Genomic DNA, 19233 nt, shown 5'->3' with positions numbered 1-19233 from the left:
GTTGATTTCTAGTTTCTTGAGGTTTTGCATATTTTGGAAATCAACCCTTTGTCCGATGTCCGGTTGGTGAAAATCTTTTCCCACTCTGTAGTGTCTGCACGATTGGAGCTCGGGAAGTTGTCTCCTGTGTCAGTGCATTCCAGCCTATTTACACCTTTTCAATGTAACTGGATATTTATGCTGAGCTCTTTTATGCACTTGGAATTGAATTTTGTGCAGGGTGATAGATATGCAGTTATGTGCATTCTTCTACATGCCAACATCCAGTTAGACCAACACCATTGTTGAAGATATTTTCTTTTCCACTGTATAATTTTTTTTTTTTTTTTTTTTAGTTTTTCGAGACAGGGTTTCTCTGTAGCTTTGGAGCCTGTCCTGGCACTAGCTCTTGTAGACCAGGCTGGCCTCGAACTCACAGAGATCCACCTGCCTCTGCCTCCCAAGTGCTGGGATTAAAGGCATGCGCCACCACCGCCCGGCCATTGTATAATTTTTATTAATTTGTTTTTTTAATTTTTTTTTTTTTTTTTACATTTCAACCACAGTTCTCCCATCCACTCCTCTCAAAGGGTAAGGTCTCCCATGGGGAGTCAACAAAGCCTGGCCATTAAGTTGAGGTGGGACCAAGCCTTTCCCCATCGTATTAAGGCTGAGCATGGCATCCCACCATAGGGAATGGACTCCAACAGGCCAGTTCATGCACCAGGGATAGATCATTGTCCTACTGCCAGGGGCCCCTCAGATAGACCAAGCTACACAACTGTCTCCCACATGCAGAGGGCCTAGTTCGGTCCCATGGAGGCTCCACAGCTGTTGGTCTAGAGTTCATGAGTTCCTACAAACTTGATTTAGCTGTCTCTGTAGATTTTCCCTTCATGATCTTGACTTCCCTTGCTGACATATTCCCTCCACCCTCTCTTTGACTGGATTCCCTGAGCTTGGCCTGGTGGTTGGTTGTGAATCTCTGCGTCTGGTTCCATCAAGTAGCATTATTTGTGATAGCCAGAATCTGGAAGCAATCTAAATGCTCCTTAACAGAAGACTGGATAATGAAAATGCAGCATGTTTGCACAATGGAGTACTACTTAGCTATGAAAAACAATGACATCATGAAATTTGCAGGCAAGTGGGTGGAACTAGAAAAAACCGTCCTGAGTGAGGTAACCCAGACCCAGAAAAACAAACATGGCATGTACTCACTCATAAGAAGATGTTAGATATAAAGCAAAGGATGACCAGATCAGAATCCCCAGCTCCAGAGAAGACAGGTAACAAGGAGGACCCTAAGAGGGATGCACGGATCGCCCTGGGGAGTGGAATTAGATGAGATCTCCTGGGTAAACTGGGAGAAGGGGGCAATAAAGGGGAAAGAATAGGGGAGGAGAACATGAGGGAACATAATGGCCTAGTTGAAGGAGGGAAGGAGTGAGAGAGCAATGAAAGATATCTTGATAGATATTGATAGCCATGATGGGATTAGGGAGAAATCTGGTGCTAGGGAAATCCCCAATGACCCAGCTAAGACTCCTAGCAGTTTAGAAAGTCCCTAAACTGGCCTTCCCCTGTAATCAGATTGATGACTACCCCAACAGTCATCATAGAGTCTTCATCTGTTGTATACGTTTGACTTCTTTGTCAAAAATGGAGTGTTCAAAGAGCAGTCAGGGTTCCCTGCCTGGAGAGGGAGGGGGAGAGGAGTGGGGGGAAGGGGAGAGGGGTGGGAGGAGTGGGAGAAGAGTGGGAGGAGGGGGAGGGAAATGGGAGGCTGGGAGGAGGTGGAAATTTGTTTTTTTTCTTTATTCTAAAAATAATAAATTAAAAAAAAAGAAATATCAAAAAAAAGAAAAAAAATGGAGTGTTCATAGGCGTGTGGATTTATGTCTTCACTTCAGTTCCATTCGTCCACTTGTCCATCTATTTTTTCTTACTATATCCCTATAGGAAAGCTTAAAATCAGGGAAGGTGATACCCCTGGAAGTTCTTTTATTGTCCAGGATTGCTTTAGGTATCCTGTTTTTTTTCCCTCAATGTGAAGTTGAGTATTGCTAATGATTCCTGTTGGCAAGGGTCCAGCTTCCCCTGCACCCCTGACCGTCAGACACAGCTCTCACGGTAAGGCCGTCTTCACACCTACCTGCCACACAGGCCTGGGTCACACTAAACTCCGCCCTACATCTGCAAGCCACTCCCCTCTCTGACCACACCCTGCAACACTCATCACCTGCACCTCCACTGCCAGGATCTGGGCCTGGGCACACTCACCGTTCTTTCTCTGCTATAGACAAAGCTAACTGTCACTTCCTCAGGCCCATTGACCCTGCTCTTCCCTCTGAATGGCTGTTCCTGACCTTCAGGTGTCAGCTCTTACAGCTCAGCAGGATGGCCATGTGTCCACATCTGGAACCGAATCTCAGCGTCACGTATCACGTTACCTGACTGCAGTGCACAGCACGCACATCACGGCAGCACTCCTTTCTCTAAAGAACCAGATGTTCCTCCAGCTCAGCTCTGCCCTGTGTGGACCTTAAGAATCGGTCAGTTTGTAGGAAAAAACCGAAGATGAGACTTTGGTGATCAAAACCAGCTAGAGCCGGGCGATGGTGGCGCACGCCTTTAATCCCAGCACTCGGGAGTCAGAGGCAGGCGGATCTCTGTGAGTTCGAGACCAGCCTGGTCTACAGAGCGAGTTCCAGGACAGGTTCCAAAGCTACAGAGAAACCCTGTCTCGAAAAACCAAAAAAAAAAAAAAAAAAAAAAAAACCAGCTAGAGCAGGATCTATTAAAGCCAGAGGGGTGGTTCCTCAAGTTCTAGTCATAGGGTAATCAGGACACAGGACACACTCACTCATCGACCAAAGTTCAAGAGAGAGCAGATACCTGCTTCAAAGCTTGCTGTTTAGTAGCTAAGGACAGGAAAAGGGGAAGAAGAATTCTTTAAGGGAAGAATGGGGAAGTTAATTGTACTCTTTAGGTGAACTGTTTTTGAAGCTGCAGGAACAGCAGGAAGACTGGTTTTTGTTTGTTTGCTTTTCTTTGTTTGCTTTTGTTTTTGTTTTTTTCTTTTTGTAATCACCAAATGCCCGGGGACAGGATAAGCTGTGTTTCTTCTGCAGTTCCAAGATAGCTGGCTCACTGGGTCTCTGAGCTCATGCCTGTCTGTTATGTGTGCTAAAAGATATCAATAATAACTATGAAGAAAAGTGGTAGAATAGCAGCATCCCACGCTCCTGTGTTGTAAAACCCTGTAGGTTATGAAGATGTCGCTTCAGCATGCAAGCATCCTGTCACGAGAGACCTGGCTACAAGGTGACGAGACAGACAGAACTCAGAACTGACGTCTCTAAAAGGGGGTCAAGGCCCAGGCCCAGTTCCATGGAACAGCCCAAAGTGCCATCTCGCTACACAGAATGGCAAATAATTTAAACTTTGAAATATATGTGAATTAAAACTTTAAAATTCTGAAAGTTTCACATGCTTTTAGACCCTGATTGATGGCGAGTACCTCAAAATCTGATCATGACGGGATTATTGACCTGATGACAAAGTCACCCACTTTTTGCCCTAAACGCCACCGCCACCTCCTCTGTGCCACTGAATCACGTGTGACTAAGAGAAGCCATGGCAACTAAGACAGAAGGAATCCCCATCAGTCTTTTAAATGTAGGTTTTATAAGAAGTGTATACATCTTGTAAAAAACCGAAATTTCATAACTCATTAATGCAAATCTGCTCACAGTAGCAGAGCGGCAGTCACATTTGACTGGAGAAAAATGCCCCAGAAGTCACATCGAGTGTGGATCCACAGTGACTCAGGTGTCACTCCCCCACAGCAGAGGCTGGTCCAGGAAGGGGAGCCCCCCTCCTCCGTGTCATTCCCCACTTCTTCCTTGTTGCTGCCCAGCAGCTCACACAGTGGGGTACACGGCATGTGTCGCAATTCCACAGTTGTTGTTGCGGTCTCGGGCCATCTTTATGTAGCCGTTCATGCCCCAACTTGCGCCCCAGCTGGAAGAAGAGCATATTCGCCATTAGGAGGAAAGAACACAGCACAGAGGCTTCATGACATTAACTCCCATGAAACAGAGTTAAGAGTTAAGAGTTAAGGCCACACTTGACAGACAGGATGGGAGAAGGCAGAGGTCACCACCTGATTACACGCGACTGTGAACCACAGCAGCGATAGGACAGGGCATCTTCCCACCCCCATTTAGCTCAGAACTAGAAATGCATGGGTTCAAATTCCATCTTAACACTCTCCAAACCATGAGAGTCTTATCGTTATAACCACAACTTGAAACTTCTGTATTTAAAATATGTGGGGTAAATTGCTAACACCTGCACCCAAATACTGCCTGCCAACAGTTCTTTCCTTTAGTGTCTCCTACATAAATGCTTTTTGGTTATTTATACCTGTTCTTGACCAGCCAATATTTCTTGCCATCTGATTCTTCACCATAGCCAACCACCAGGACGGCGTGATCCAGTTTACTGCTGCTACAGTTTGGCTCATAATACATGCCTGAGAGACAAAATCAAGGCCAAATTAGAGGCTCCAGTAACCCCACTGTGACTGCTGTCCACCCACAATAATGGAAAATTTCTAATTTTGGTACAATGTCATACAGACGGGAGTGATCCTGTGTTAGCAAAACTTGAGACATAAACTCTCTCTCTCTCTCTCTCTCTCTCTCTCTCTCTCTCTCTATATATATATATATATATATATATATATATATATATATATATATATACACATATATATTATTTGCATTGGTATTTTGCTACATGATTGTCCATGTGAGGATGTCAGATCTTGGAGTTACAGACCGTTGTGAGCTGCTATGTGGGTGCCAAGACTTGAACCCAGGTCCTCTGGAAGAGCAGTCAGTGCTCTTAACCACTGAGCCATCTCTCCAGCCCCGGGACATAAACTCTTATGTAACATAACAGAAATAAAGGTTTGCAAAAATCCTCAGGGAAAACACTTGCTTGAATGGATGTAAGAAATCTCGACCTGCTTACAAAGTATGTCAGTCCATAGAAACCACATGAAAATACAAAATACAGGAATCCAGAAGCACCCCTGAGAAGGAACTACAGAAATGGACTAGCTATTAAAATCTTAAAAGATTAAGCAAAGACAGAAAATTCAATAAAACTATGCCATATAAGACCTCACCTTGCTAATTAAAAGACAACCTTGGACACAAGTTCATAGGATTGTTCTTAATGTCAAGCAAAACCAAATCATAAATATTGCTCCCTTTGAATGTAATATTTAAAACTCAAGGTGTTTATGTGAAAATAAGACATAAAGATGATGAGCCGTGGTGGAGGCACAGCTTCGTATGATTCCTGGAAAGCACTTACCACCCCTGTAGAACTGGAAGGAATGGTGTTTGGTGTCAATTCCAACGGAGATGGGCCCCACGGTGGCCACAGCCCTCTTGAGGACATATTCACTTGGTGGGATTTTCACAAAGCCCATGACTTTAGCAGCAGAATTCTTAGGATTGTACCTGCAGGTTCCATTCTTTGAAAGACAGAGGTTAAAAAAAAAATCATGGTTATTGCCGTCCACCTCCTGGGGACCCTGAGTGAGAACTCCGCTCGGCTCAGCTGCCATCCACACAGGTGACTCAGCACATGCTGCTGAGGGTCTCCAAGCTTCTGTGTTCATAAAATTTCACATGACCTGATGAGCTGGTAGGTTTCAGTGGCTGGTAGAAACTAGCTCATGTTCTGCCAATGACAATCCATGGAATCAGACCAGCACGCACAGGCTGACACTTTAACAGCAGCACTCAGGGTTTAATAGGATGGATTCTACCATGGAAAGATGAATGTTTAGGATAATGTATCATCTGCATAATTCTTATGCTGTATAAAACCTAAGCTAGAATAACAACACAGGACTACTTCTTACCCGTGCTTCGTAAGGATAGGAGTCCCTGGTGTCCAAGCCCCCATTGTTCTTCACATACTGGAAGGCGTACTCCATCAAGCCACCGTCACAGCCGCTGTTCCCGTACGACCAGGAGCAGTCCACTAGGTTCTGTTCACTCAGAGGAACCAGTCTGCCTGTTTTCCGGAACATCTGTCCTTCTAGGGAACCAACGGCACTAAATGCCCAACAAGCACCACATTGACCCTAGAAAAGAAAGAAAAAGCTGTCACCTACAAAATTAACATAGATGTTCGACAGTAATTCGTATGATACAATAATTTCACAGCGAGGTGTATGCAGATCCACAGTGAGCAAATCAAGAATGGCGTTTCCTGCCTGGCTTCCAACTGGACAATGACACTGAGAATATGAAATGTCCTACCTGGTTTTTCACAGGAGACACATAGCCATGATTTCTCCAGTCCACAAACTTGGGGATATCACCCAGCAGAGGTTCCTGGAACACATCCATCTCCTTGGATCCCATGCTTTGAAAGCCAGTCATCAATTCCCTGAATTCTGTATTGGTCTTCAAGAAAGAATAAAGAAATCATTGCAAAGGAGAGATGGCTGACGAAGAGCTGAAGAGAGGAGATCCCGTTCTGTCATCCGTGTGCACTCACCAAGTCCCCGAAGGCGTTCATCTCCATGCTGAAGTCATGCACTCCCTTGGCGTAGTCCTCGTTGTGCAGCTCAATCACCTTCCTGTTGTCCTCCCACACTGCTCTCTTCTGTCCTTCTTCATGCTGGAATCAATACAGCGTGTGGTCATTCTACTGTACGCCCAATGCTCGTTCCCTCGTGGACCTATTGCTACAGGTGGTGGGAACCCAGGGAGGCCGTACACCCCTGGAAGCCACAATCCAATCCCCAGTCAACAGTGTGGTTTGCTATTATAGCTCCTAAACTGTGGTCGTGCCCTGAAGAAACTGGCTTTCACTATGTAAACTCTATACACTTGACACAGCCAGGACCATGGTCTCTGTATTGCCCCTGGTAGTTTTCATGGCACCAACCGTGATGTATGTTTTCCCATGTCTTGTTTTCCATTCATGCCATTCAGCATCCAAACTGGGATCATGTGTTGGAGCTGCTGATACCACCCCCACGCAAAGGGTGGCCAGGAAGAAAAGAGGACTCATGCTTCCAGAACCTAGAGATGGAGAAGAAATGCGGTTCTGATGACCTCAGTGCTTCAATAAAATCATATTTCTACCTCAGAAATTCAGGTTGCCACAAGGAATGAAATTATTTGAACCATTCTATCAACGATTTACCTAAAGATTGTTGAAAAGACTAAGAACACATTTTTAAAGCACACATAAAGGGATTCCATCAGAAAAGAAGAAGAAGAAGAAGAAGAAGAAGAAGAAGAAGAAGAAGAAGAAGAAGAAGAAGAAGAAGAAGAAGAAGAAGAAGAAGAAGAAGAAGAGCAATTGCCCAGAGCTCCATGCATTGGAGTGTGTGTGCACTGTGCACTTAGCTCAGCACAGTGTCTAGCTGCACCTTCTGGTTCAGAAGCTTAAAGCAACAGTTAACGTCTTAGGACGTAGCTGTCTCAGGGTCTGTGCCATTCTTATTGAGCTCAGGAAAGCTAAACAAGATTTATGCAGTGTGACTCACAGTACATACAAAGAGATCTGCATGATTTGAGGGCACCAGACATCTTTTTTCTTGGCCAGTGTATACATTGAGGCCATTATGCCTTGGCTTCTTCCCCTCTTAAATCTCTCTGCGATGTCCTATCTGGAAAATCTTGGAAGGACAATAGGTAGGAATATGTCTTCCTCATAACTGGGATGTACCTTTAGAACCCTATCTCATTGTCTCACTGAGGACTGGTCACAAGGGTAAGTCATTGGGTGACAGAGGCACTTGTATATTTGGGATCAAGCCTTGTAAGCTTTTTATGTAACACTTGAGATAGGGCAATTGACAAGGGACATGCCATAGCTCATCTCCTCAACCTGTCATAGTAGACCAGTGGATTTTTCTTGGCAGCTGTATGCATGATGATGTTTCCTGTTGCCACTGGAGCTATGCCCATGGCAGCTACAGTTGGGGGACAAGCTGGCACTTGCTGTGCTCAGGCCTTCACTTTCAACTTACTCGGACACTGAACAGCATACGCCCCCTGAAGTGTCGAGTGACCTCCTGGGATCCCCATCCACCCTTCTCTGTATTCCCACACCAGGTCTGCTAAGGTTGAGTTGGTATTCCCATTCCTGAGGGAGCTGCATGGTCCTGCAAGGAGCCTTTCTAGGGTGCTCCTCCAATGTCAGTTCCCAGACTGCCTTGGGATAGCTATGGGACTCACCTGGGACGTCCACAGCTGGGCAGGTGTTCTTCACAGTCTCAGGTCTTCCGAGGTTGCTGAGATCCCAGGCTCTGTTCCAGCTGCGTGTGGATACAGGCTTTAAATCCTTAAGATATGGCTCCAGGACAGTGTCCCTGACCAGATACACTTCCTGCAAATGACTAGGTGGACAAGTGGACTGGACCTCCAGGCTGTGGGACTGCAGGCTCATACTGTCACTTTTTTCCACCCTTTCCTGAGGCATTGGGTGTGGGCTGCCTTGGTGGACTGCGGGGAAGGAGCAGTGGGTCCCTGCTCCAGGAGAAGAGCGGAATGTGTGGGTCCAGCGACAGCAGAGAAAGTGCTTCCACAGAGGGCTTGGCACTTGGCTCAGGACAGAAAGGCCTAGCTAGCTCCAGGTGGATTTCCATCATAATCCTATTTTTCCTTTAGAAGGAGAAATTTTGGTTAAATTCATTGTCAGTGCTGCTTCATGAGCAATTATATTCTAGCTGAGAGTCTCCCCTGGATTCCACAGCTAAGCTGGGTCTCCTGGTGGTTGCAGACTCTGGCGTTATTCTCCCAAGGGTCAGGGAGGATGGCAGCTGGGTTACTAAGAATCTTTAGGGGAAGGCAATCTCCAAACAAGGAGGAAATAGTTGAAGCAAACCTAGGACTGGACTGGGGTGAGGGGTGTTCTGAGCCTCAGGGTACTTCTAATTCACCTCCTTTGACTGCTCACTTTGGGGTCTTTCTTTTCTCACATCTTCAGCTACAGAAAAGTTGTGAGGTCTCTGCACAAACCTAGGTGAAGAACAGGGAAGTCGTCAGTATTAGGGGTCTGCTTTGATTGGCACCACTGAGTTTAAGGTTACGTTTCTTTGGTCTCTGCTTCGGATTGAACTCAGAGGCTTTCCTTTGAAAGAGCTTCATGCTGGGATTGAGATAGAGTTTGGATGGTTCTGGGTGAGGAAGCATCTGTCAATCTACGATGTGTAGGCAGAAGCTCTCGTCACTGAGCCATTAAGGAAAACAAACCACAGGATTTCTCAGCCCTGATTTCTCATAGAAAGCCCACTGTAGAAAACAATGCTCAGTGAGATATCACTGTGATCTCTTCCTAACAACGTTGGTTAAGCATGTTCTGTGTTCTTTGATTAAAACACGGAGCTGTATGATTTTCTTATTCATAAGCTTCTTTCTGCTTCAGACCTATTTATCATCCATGTAGAAACCAGCTCAGGCCTGTAGCTCTCTCCTTGTTGCAGCAGGCTAACAGGAAGTTTGACCTTTCATCCCTTTCATTAGCACATCTCTGGAATTAGAGACACACACGTGATCTTGCAACTGTCATCACCACAGAGCTACAGGTGCGGGCAGTTTGCAGGAAAACGAGGAGCAGATTGAAGACAGCTTGCCGAATCCCTTCCTAGTGAGAGGGACTCAGTTCCCGCAGTTTACAGCTATCATGAGTTCCCAGTTCAGCCCCGAGTGTCACAGGTGGGTTGCAGAGGTCAGAATCAGAGAAAGGTCAAGGAAATAAGAATGACTGATGCTTGCCAGAAGCACCAGGTGTGGCTGTGGCCTTCCAAGTCCATCCAATGCCAGTTCTCAAGGATAGAAAAACTTTGAAGAGAAGATTGTAGAGATGACTGCCTAGATCAAAATGTGACACTTTCACTCAGTCTTATAGAATTCTAGGTTGATCTATACTCTGAGCTGATGACGCTGAGGTCTAGTCATGGCAACTGTTCAGCCTTCATGCCTCCTGAAGCTGAGTTGGGGCTGTCCATACCCCAAAGCTGCCGAGGAGGTGAGCAAGCACCTGGGTACCCTGAGACAGTTCCTGCCCTTGGCTCCTCATTTTTGCTTATAGCTTTCTTTTTAATGCAGATATTGCTGTCATAAAGTCTTAGGATGGACCCTGAAATGTTCTGCAACTTGAGGCATCGGAGTTCAGAAGTTTCAGCGTTGAAATTTCTTATTTGTCAAGTCTGTTTTCCACTGTGAACAGAAGAATAATAGGAAAAGGAAAGATTTATGCTTTTGCAAAAAGCAAAAGGCAAATAAAAAAAGACAGTACAGCCCTGAAATCCTGTCCGGAGAGAGGGTCTGCCTGCCTCCCAGCTGCTTGGGGTCTGCATAGTCAGCAAAGAACATGGGCTCCTTTTGTAACTGTCGGTCCTTCACAAAATCCTGGGAGATAAAAGCAAAAAGGTAAAATTTTCTTCCACCAAAAAAGCCATTGCCAATTTTCTTCCTTCTGCTTCTCGTCTGTAAGTGTGGACTGAAATAACAATTTAGAGAAGACTGGGATAGTCCTCGGAGAGATGCACATGTGTCTCTCCTCCAGTATTTTTACCCAAGAGGAAAGAAAATCATGTGCACAAATGTTCTACTACTATTGCTTCTAGTATCCAAAAAATATAGGCAAGGACAAATACTTCTCCACTGAAAACGGATTAGCAAATTGAGTATTCAATAAAGGAATGATTTCAGCCTTAAACACATACAAAGTCCTGACACTTTTTGGTGGAGGATAAGAGCCTCGTCTTGAATAATCCAGACACAAAAGACTGCATAAAGTATGAAACTTTTTATGGCTTGTATAGTGCAGACAAGCCCGTAGAGAAAAGGGGTAACTTATGGAAATGCAGAAGAGAAGAATCCATACTAAACGTGATCAATAAACCTGGGCCAATGTTGAGGTGCTGTAAGTGCACGGGCTCTCGATGACAGTGATGGAGGCACAGCTCAGAGAAGATCACTGATCCACAGCATACTCATGTTGAGATGGTAACTTTCGTGCTGTGTGCAGTATGACCACACAAGTAATGATATACGGCTTTCATTCAACTTCAATTCCCATCATAAAACCATCTCCCTAAGATAACTCCTGCTGTGTGTTTGTTCTAGAATTCTTTCACGGACTATCATATTTTCCATTTTTTCAGTGTGTGGAATCTTTTTCTGCACTCTGGGAATTCCCTAAACCTTCTAAACATGATCAATAGCCAGAAGCTAATTTAAGAAGAAAATAAAAAGTTTCTGAAAAATTTGGTTCTGTGTCCAAATAAGCTTTTTAAATAAGACATCTGATGACAGTTATGAGGGGCGCTGGGGAGACATTGTGGTCAGGCCTTCGCTTCCCCCACATGGAAGCCCCCTTGTCTGTCCCAATGAACTGGCTCCACCTGGGACCCAGGGTGTCCTGGAGTTGCAGGTGTTTTTTGCTAGTGTTCACGTGCAGACTGTAAGCTGAGGCGGGAACTTCGTCAGTCAAATTCTTTTGATTCCTTATCTTCTGCAGGCGCCAAGTGTGGTGTTGTCCCATGCACAGTGCTCCTAAAAACATGAACTGCAAATGTCCCAGATAGGACTGTTGGCAAGTTTCCCCTATCAGAAACTCAAGTATAGGTGTTACCAAACGTTGCTTCACCAGGAAGACATTTAACACCTGAGGTGACACAGAACATTCTTCCTGTCAGTGCTCAGTCATTATAGATCATTGTAGCACTGGTCGCAGTGCTGAAAGTATGGAATGCGTCTACCTGCTCTTCAACTGAAGACTATGGAAAGAAAATGTGGTAGGTATATCTACACCATGTAATACAATCTTTCTTTAAAAGGTAGACCTGGTCCTTGCCAGTATCATCAACAGGTCTGGAAGACAGTAAGTTAAAGGATGGAAAGTCAAACACCACACAACCACACCTATGTGTGAAATTTAAAAACTGACCTTGGACGTGCAGAGTGGAGGTGCTGAAGGGGTTGAAAAAGTTCCTCAGGTTCTGGTCCTGGGGACTTCAAATTTTAGGATGGGAAGAATAGAGGAGTAGGCAACAGCAAAGGAGGAGGTGGAAGAGGAAGAGGTGGAGGAAGAGAGCAATGGGGATGACAGATATTTGATAATACCATCTTTTAATAAAGGAAAATGGGATGGTTGTGTGAAAAGGCCCTGTGGGATTGGGATGTGGACCCTTGTCTCAGGAGAGGCCCTAGCTCAGGATCGATGAGGTTTCCAGGCGCGACCTCTCTCGGCAGGTGTGCTGGTGGGAGCTGCAGAGCCCTCTCAGGTGTTTGTGGGGTAGGCACATTTTAGATCGTGACAAAATGGTTTCCTCTAAGGGAATGAGCTTTGGTTTCCAGAGCACACATGTCCTCCCTGGCCACTGGAATCTATGCTGATGTCTTAATTGAGTGAGGAAGTGCCTTTCGTGGTACCTAAGAATTACCGGCTACCATGTGTTGGGCAGAACCTCCCGTAGAAAACCACGGAGTGGACTTGGGCTCCATGGGCTCACTGTCATACAGGAGACAGGCACCTGGAGTCGCATGTGCAGGATGCAGCCACCTTGTCAGCGTGGGAAGCTGGCGTCCTCCTCCTGATCTTCTAGAGATCCAGCACTCTTTCCCTCCAAAGTAAAAAGGAGAACGAAATGCTTCTGAGTTCTAAATTCTACCTATGCTTGACAGCTTCAGCACTGGCATGGGCAAGGGCTCACCGAATAGTCACCCACCTAAGAGTGATGATGGACACAGCCTCGGAGGGATGGAGCCCAGGACACAGCACGAGCTGCTGTCTGACTGAACCTGACAGAATGGCAAATGGTATTTCTTCCCGTTTCTCTTTCTAGTCTTTTTGAAGGAGGAACGACTACTGTGTTCTTCCTGTAGGCAAACTGATGCCGAAATGGCACAGCAGATAAGTCACTTGGGACCCCGTCACCCTCCAACATGGTCCTCAGCCTTCTGTCTATGTACCTGCTTTCTAAGAAGGAAAAAGTAAATCTTCCTAAGTTCCTTTTGTCCACTTACATCAAATGGTGCTTTACATAACACATAAGTTTTGCTCAGTAATATAAAATTTCCTGCATTTTACATTAGCACCCATAGGTCCTGTTAAAATGATGTTTTGCCATTAAAGTTTGCATATATTTTTGATGTACAGTATGGTGTTCTTATTTGTGTGCACATTGTCAAGCATCTAAGTCAAGCAAATTGCATAAGCATCATCTGAGAACTGCGCTTCTGGCACTGGGCGTGTGTACAATCTACTCTTACCAACTCTCTCCTACGCAACATGCTATTAACTGTAAGCTCTCTGATGTGCGGTTGCTCCACCAAGCTCATTCCTGATGCCTTTTATGGCTATATGAAATTCAATTCCACACGTGGACACACCCTGTTATAACCCTCTGACTTTCCTCTGAGGCTCAGAGAATACTGTAAGAAGGGATTGGAAAGAATGCCAGAGATGAAAGATATGGAGAAGCGTGAAATATCTTTAAGGTATGATACCACTGTTGCAAACGTGACTTCCCAGCAGCTGTGGCTACCTGCATGGGGCCTGGACAAGACTGAACCATCAACAGCCAAGATGGCTTCATGGGGGCTCTACTACTCACTGCTGAACTATTGGCACATGATGGCTTCTGGGGGAGAGACAATCATCATTGCCTTCAGTTGTGTGCCAAATGGTGAGACAAAAAAGAGGCACAGATTTTTTAACAAATTCTCTGACAGTGTGGACAAATTTCTATGGCTAGGACTATACATGAGTCTGGCTCTTTAGAAGTTAGTACGGAGTTACCTGAGAGAATGAAGACTAGATCTACTTGAAGGGCTCAAGGCACCATCTCAGAGCTCTTTGCAAACCAGCGCTTAGTGCAGTGCTGGTCTCAATAGCTTAGCTATGGAACCAGCCTACCTGTCCATCACAGAGGACTAAAGACAATACAGTGTATATGCGTGATGGGATTTTTTTAGCCATAAAAATGAAGTTATGAGCCGGGCGGTGGTGGCGCACGCCTTTAATCCCAGCACTCGGGAGGCAGAGGCAGGCGGATCTCTGTGAGTTCGAGACCAGCCTGGTCTACAGAGCTAGTTCCAGGACAGGCTCCAAAGCCACAGAGAAACCCTGTCTCGAAAAACCAAAAAAAAAAAAAAAAAAAAGAAGTTATGTTAACTGTAGGAAAATTGGTGCCAACTGCATGGTGATTGTCTTTCTGATGCTTTCATGACCTACAGTATCAGAAAGATATGAGCTTTCTTAATTTTGCTCAATCTTACACAGATCCATGTAATTATGCATGCATATGTTACATAAAAATGTAAGGGAAAGAGGGCGGGGGGGGGCGAAGTGGGGGGGGCCTCTGGACGGAAGCTGGGTGTGCCAGGAAGAAAGAGGCAGTACCCAGGGAATAGAGGTCCTGCAGAGAGCCCAAGAAAGACAGGAGGCCAAGGGACCCCCGAGATCCCCGTCCCTGGCTGGCGCCGCGGGCCAGATACTCACCCCAACATCTGGCGAGGGATGGAGATAGAGACAGAGACCCACACTGGAGCACTGGACTGAGCTCCCAAGGTCCCAATGAGGAGCAGAAGGAGGGAGAACATGAGCAAAGAAGTCGGGACCACGAGGGGTGCACCCACCCACTGAGACAGTGGAGCTGATCTACTGGGAGCTCACCAAGGCCAGCTGGACTATTACCAAAAAAAGCATGGGATAAAACTGAACTCTCTGATCATGACGAACAATGAGGGCTGATGAGACGCCAAGGACAATGGCACGCAGTTTTGATCCTACGCAATCTGCTGGCTTGGTGGGAGCCTAGCCAGTTTGGATGTTCACCTTCCTAGATATGGACGGAGGGGGGAGGACCTAGGACTTACCACAGGGCAGGGAACCCTGACTGCTCTTTGGACTGGAGAGAGAGGGGGAGAGGAGTGGGGGGAAGGGGAGAGGGGTGGGAGGAGGGGGAGAAGAGTGGGAGGAGGGGGAGAAGAGTGGGAGGAGGGGGAGGGAAAGGGGAGGCTGGGAGGAGGTGGAAATTTGTTTTTTTTTTCTTTATTCTTCTTTTATCAATAAAAAAATGTTAAAAAAAATGTAAGGGAAGTTGTCTTAGGTAGCAAAGTGGACTAGGAGAAGAGGGGAAAAAGGTCTGGGGTAGGAGTGTTTGTAGTCAAAGGTCTTTAATGTGTATGTACACAGTATCACGTACAATAACATACGATGGAAATTAATAGACTAGTTTTATTCCAAATAAGTTATTACAACAGAAATATCAAGTCAGAAAGATGAACAGCAAAAAGATGGGACAAATAATACACGACATGTTTGGAAAACAGTAACACAGCAGGAACAGCTATTACCCATCAGCAAAAATCCTTATGTAAAAGAGTTAAAATGTAAAAGCTACTGAGTGGGTGAAGGGGTTGTTAATATGACCCAAGAGAGGAGCTCACTTCACACATAAAAACAAACGTGAAGGCTGGACGCGAAAGGCTGGGAAACGTTCACACGGATGGAAACCATGCACAAGCAAGACAGGTGGATAATAATGGTTGTTAGTGTGAAAGGATCCAGAGTCAACCGAAAGCAGCTGGGGACTTCTGGGGTCATGAAGAGCCATCTTGAATGGAGGCAGGGCCTCACTGTGGAGACAGAGATAAAAAAAAAGATGGAAGGAAACTTGGCTTTTTGCCTCCTTGCTTCAGCTCTTGCTGGCAAATCTGCCTGTCCGATTGCTGCATGCCTTAGCTGGGTTAGAATGCATCTTTCTGTGCAGCTTCCGAAGCAGACTGAAGACCAGTAGCTCTCTAGAAATCCTCTAGGCTTTTGGCATCAGATTGGAACTACTGAGACAGATATTCAGCCTTATGGACTGAGTGACCACTGGATTCTCAGCCTCCTGGTAGGAGCCAGCTATTGATGGACCTCCCAGATTACGGTCCATCCTATTCCTTTTGTCTGTGCACTTATGTCAGGTTCGGGTACTTTTTCTGCTGCAAGTTTGTGCTACTGTTTGCATCGGTTCTCGTGATGGTCCAGCTCAATTCCTCCACTAAAGATTGGGCTGCAGCGGGTGTTTAATGTTGGCAGCACGTGAATTTTGCTATTATGAATTTCTTTTTTTTCAGTTTTGAGAAAGCCGTTCTTGATATTTTTAGGAGAATTACATTGAATCTGTAGATTCTTTTGGATAATATATTTTAATAATATTAATTCTTCCAATCCATGAGCATAGGCTATCTGTCCAATTTTTGTGTTTTATGTAGCTTCATTAATATTAAATTTTTTATTTCAGCATTTTTCATTTTTTTTGCCTTATTTTTCAGGGTCTCCTAGAGAACTAGAGCAGAGATTATATATATATATAATATATAAAGGTGAGTTTATTAGATTGGCTTACATAGAATAGGACAGCTAGGGCTACACAGAGAAACCCTGTCTTGGAAACAAACAAGAACCAAAAACAAAAGCAAAAAGAAAAAAACAAATTGAAAAATTAAAATAATTTTAAAAAAGATAAAACAGAAAGAAACAGCCCTGGCATGACATCATGAGACAAGGAGCCTCCAAAGATGATGCTGTGGACTTTGTTTTTGCATCTTCTGCGGCACATGCAGCCTTTCCTTATGAGCAGTTTGTTTCCCCAGGGACACTCTCTTGAAGAAAACTAAATTTTCATTTGCAAGTGGTCATCAGCTGGAGATAGTTTCTGGCTAGGGGTGGGGGCTTGTGTCCACTTCTTCCAGCTCTAGGTTCCCATCTGATGCAGAGTTGTGGGGACCTGTGCTCACTGTCTCAGACATTCTTAAAGGTGTTTCTCAGCCATTTGAGTTTCCTCTATTGTGAATTTTCTGTTTAGATCTGTACCACATTTTTAATTGGGTTATTTGTTTTCTTGATATCAATATTTTGAGTTTCTAATAAGCATTAGCCTTTTATTAGGCATGTAGTTGGTGAAAATCCTTTCCCTTTATGTAGCCTGATGATTTGTTATATTAATGGTGTCCTTTGCCATTAAGAAGATTTTAAGTTTCATGAGATCCCATTTAATAATTGTTGATCTTAGAGTATGTACTAATGTTCTATTCGGAAAGTCTAATCCTGTACCAATGAGTTCAATATTATTCCCCACTTTCTTTTCTACCAGGTATCTGACCTTATCTTGAGGTCTTTGGCCCATTTGGATTTAACTTTTGTGTAAGGTGATAAGTATGGATAAATTTAGATACTTTTAATGCAGCTTTCTAGTTTTATCAGTACCATTTGTTGAAAATGCTTTCTTTGCTGTGTTTATTTCTGTCTTCAGTATAAAAAGTCTGGTGTCCATAGGTGTGCAGATTTATATATGGGTATTCAGTTTAATTCCACTGTTTAGCTTGTCTGTTTTTGTGCCAATATCCTGTTGTTTGTTTTTTTATTACTATTTCTCTGTAGTATAATTTGAGATTGGGAAAGGTGGTACCTCCAGCAATTCTTTTATTATTATTATTTGTAATTAAATTTTTTATTGTTTTTATTGTGCTATACATTTTTCTCTGCTCCCCTTCATTCCTCCCCTCTTCCTTCCTGCTTTGTCCTGTGATCCACACGCTTCCAATTTACTCAGGAGATCTTGTCTTTTTTTCCTTACTATGTAGACCCATGTATGTCTCTCTTAGGGTCCTCATTGTTGTCTAGGTTCTCTGGGATTGTGATTTGTTGGCTGATTTTTCTTTGCTTCTTGTTTAAAAACAACTTATGAGTGAGTACATATTATATTTATCTTTCTGGGTCTGGGCTACCTTACTCAAAACGTTTTTTTTTCTAGATCCTTCCATTTGCTTGCAAATTTCAAGACAATATTATTTTTTTACTGCTGAGTAGTACTCCGTTGTGTAAATGTACCACATTTTCTATATCCATTCCTCACTTGAAGGGCATCTAGGTTGTTTCCAGGTTCTGGCTATTATAAAATAGTGTACAGACATAAACAGAGAACTTTTAACAGATAAATCAAGTGAAAGACATTTAAGGAAACACTCAACATCCTTAGCTATCAGAGAAATGTAAATCAAAACAACTCTGAGAATGGTCAAGATCAAAAACACTGATGACAATTTATGCTGGAGAGAATGTGGGGTAGTGGGAACACTCCACCATTGTTGGTAGGAGTACAAATTTGTACAGCTGTTTTGGGAATCAGTATGGCTATTTCTAAGAAAATTAGGAAACAAGAGCCAGTAATACCACTTTTGGGTAACCTAAAGGATGCTCAATCCTACCACAAGGACATGTGCTCATCTATGTTCACAGTACTTCTTTTATTATTAAGGATTATTATTATCAAGGATTGTTTTAGCTGTCCGTAAACACGTGTGTGTGTGCGCGCGCGCGTGTGTGTGTGTGCGCGCGCGCGTGTGTGTGTGTGGTGTTTCCATTGTCCTTTCAAGATCTGTGAAGAATTGTGTTGAAATTTTAGTGGAGATTGCATTGAATCTATAGATTGCTGTTGGTAGGACGACTGTTTTGTCATGTTAATCTTCCTGATCCATGAACATGGGAGATCTTTTCATCTTCTGATATTTTCCTCCATTTCTTTCTTCACTGTATTAAAGGTTTTATACAAGTTGCTCAATTGCTTGGTTAGAGTAACCCCAAGATATTTTATATTTTAAGGGTATTCTGAGATTTTAATTTAATGTATATGGTTGATTTGCCTCCATGTATATCTGTGTACCACCTGTGTGCCTGCTATCTAAAGAGGCCCGAAGAGGGTGTTGGATGCCTTGGAAATGGAGTTACAGTTGTGAATGGCCATGTTGGTGTTGGAAATTGAATCTGGATCCTCTGACAAAACCACTGAGGTTTTGGTAGGATGGTCCTTTTTACTACACTAATCCTCCAATCCATGAGTGTGGGAGATCGTCCCATCTTCTGATATCTTCTTCACTTTCTTTCTTCAGTGTCTTAAAGGTTTTTTTTGTCATATATATCTTTTATTTGTTTGGTCAGAGTCACCCCCAAGAAATTTTATATTATTTGAGGGTATTGTGAAGGGTGTATTTTCCCTGACTTCTTTCTAAGTCTGCTTGTCATTTGTATATATGAAGGCTGATGAATTTTGTGAATTAGTATTTTATCCTGGCACTTTGCCGAAAGTGTTGACCAGCAGTAGGCATTCATCAGTGGAAGTTTTAGGGTCCCATAGAAACTATCATC

The 19233-nt window shown here is 44.1% G+C and overlaps 1 protein-coding gene across 3 annotated transcripts; it reads right to left on the bottom strand.

Annotated features, from left to right (window-relative positions):
- Positions 1 to 3809: 3809 nt before the first annotated feature.
- On the bottom strand, positions 3810 to 7089 carry LOC142847998 (procathepsin L-like). 3 transcript variants are annotated; one of them, XM_075969404.1, is made up of 7 exons: positions 6964 to 7089; positions 6571 to 6693; positions 6330 to 6476; positions 5907 to 6151; positions 5371 to 5444; positions 4411 to 4519; positions 3810 to 4005 (listed from the first exon to the last, which is right to left on the bottom strand). In XM_075969404.1, exons 1-7 carry the CDS (start codon positions 7087 to 7089, stop codon positions 3906 to 3908), a joined length of 924 nt encoding a protein of 307 aa, XP_075825519.1. In that variant the 3' UTR covers positions 3810 to 3905. The 3 variants fall into 3 exon arrangements, with proteins under 3 accessions (XP_075825519.1, XP_075825516.1, XP_075825518.1); XM_075969401.1 differs by having other exon boundaries at positions 5371 to 5533; positions 5927 to 6151; XM_075969403.1 differs by having other exon boundaries at positions 5374 to 5533; positions 5927 to 6151.
- Between the last annotated feature and the right edge of the window lie 12144 nt (positions 7090 to 19233).

This window comes from Microtus pennsylvanicus, chromosome 4 (genome assembly GCF_037038515.1).
Source record: "Microtus pennsylvanicus isolate mMicPen1 chromosome 4, mMicPen1.hap1, whole genome shotgun sequence".
Classification (NCBI taxonomy): Eukaryota; Metazoa; Chordata; class Mammalia; order Rodentia; family Cricetidae; genus Microtus; species Microtus pennsylvanicus.
Note: the sequence above shows the minus strand (reverse complement) of the source record. Positions and strands in the feature narration are given on the sequence as shown.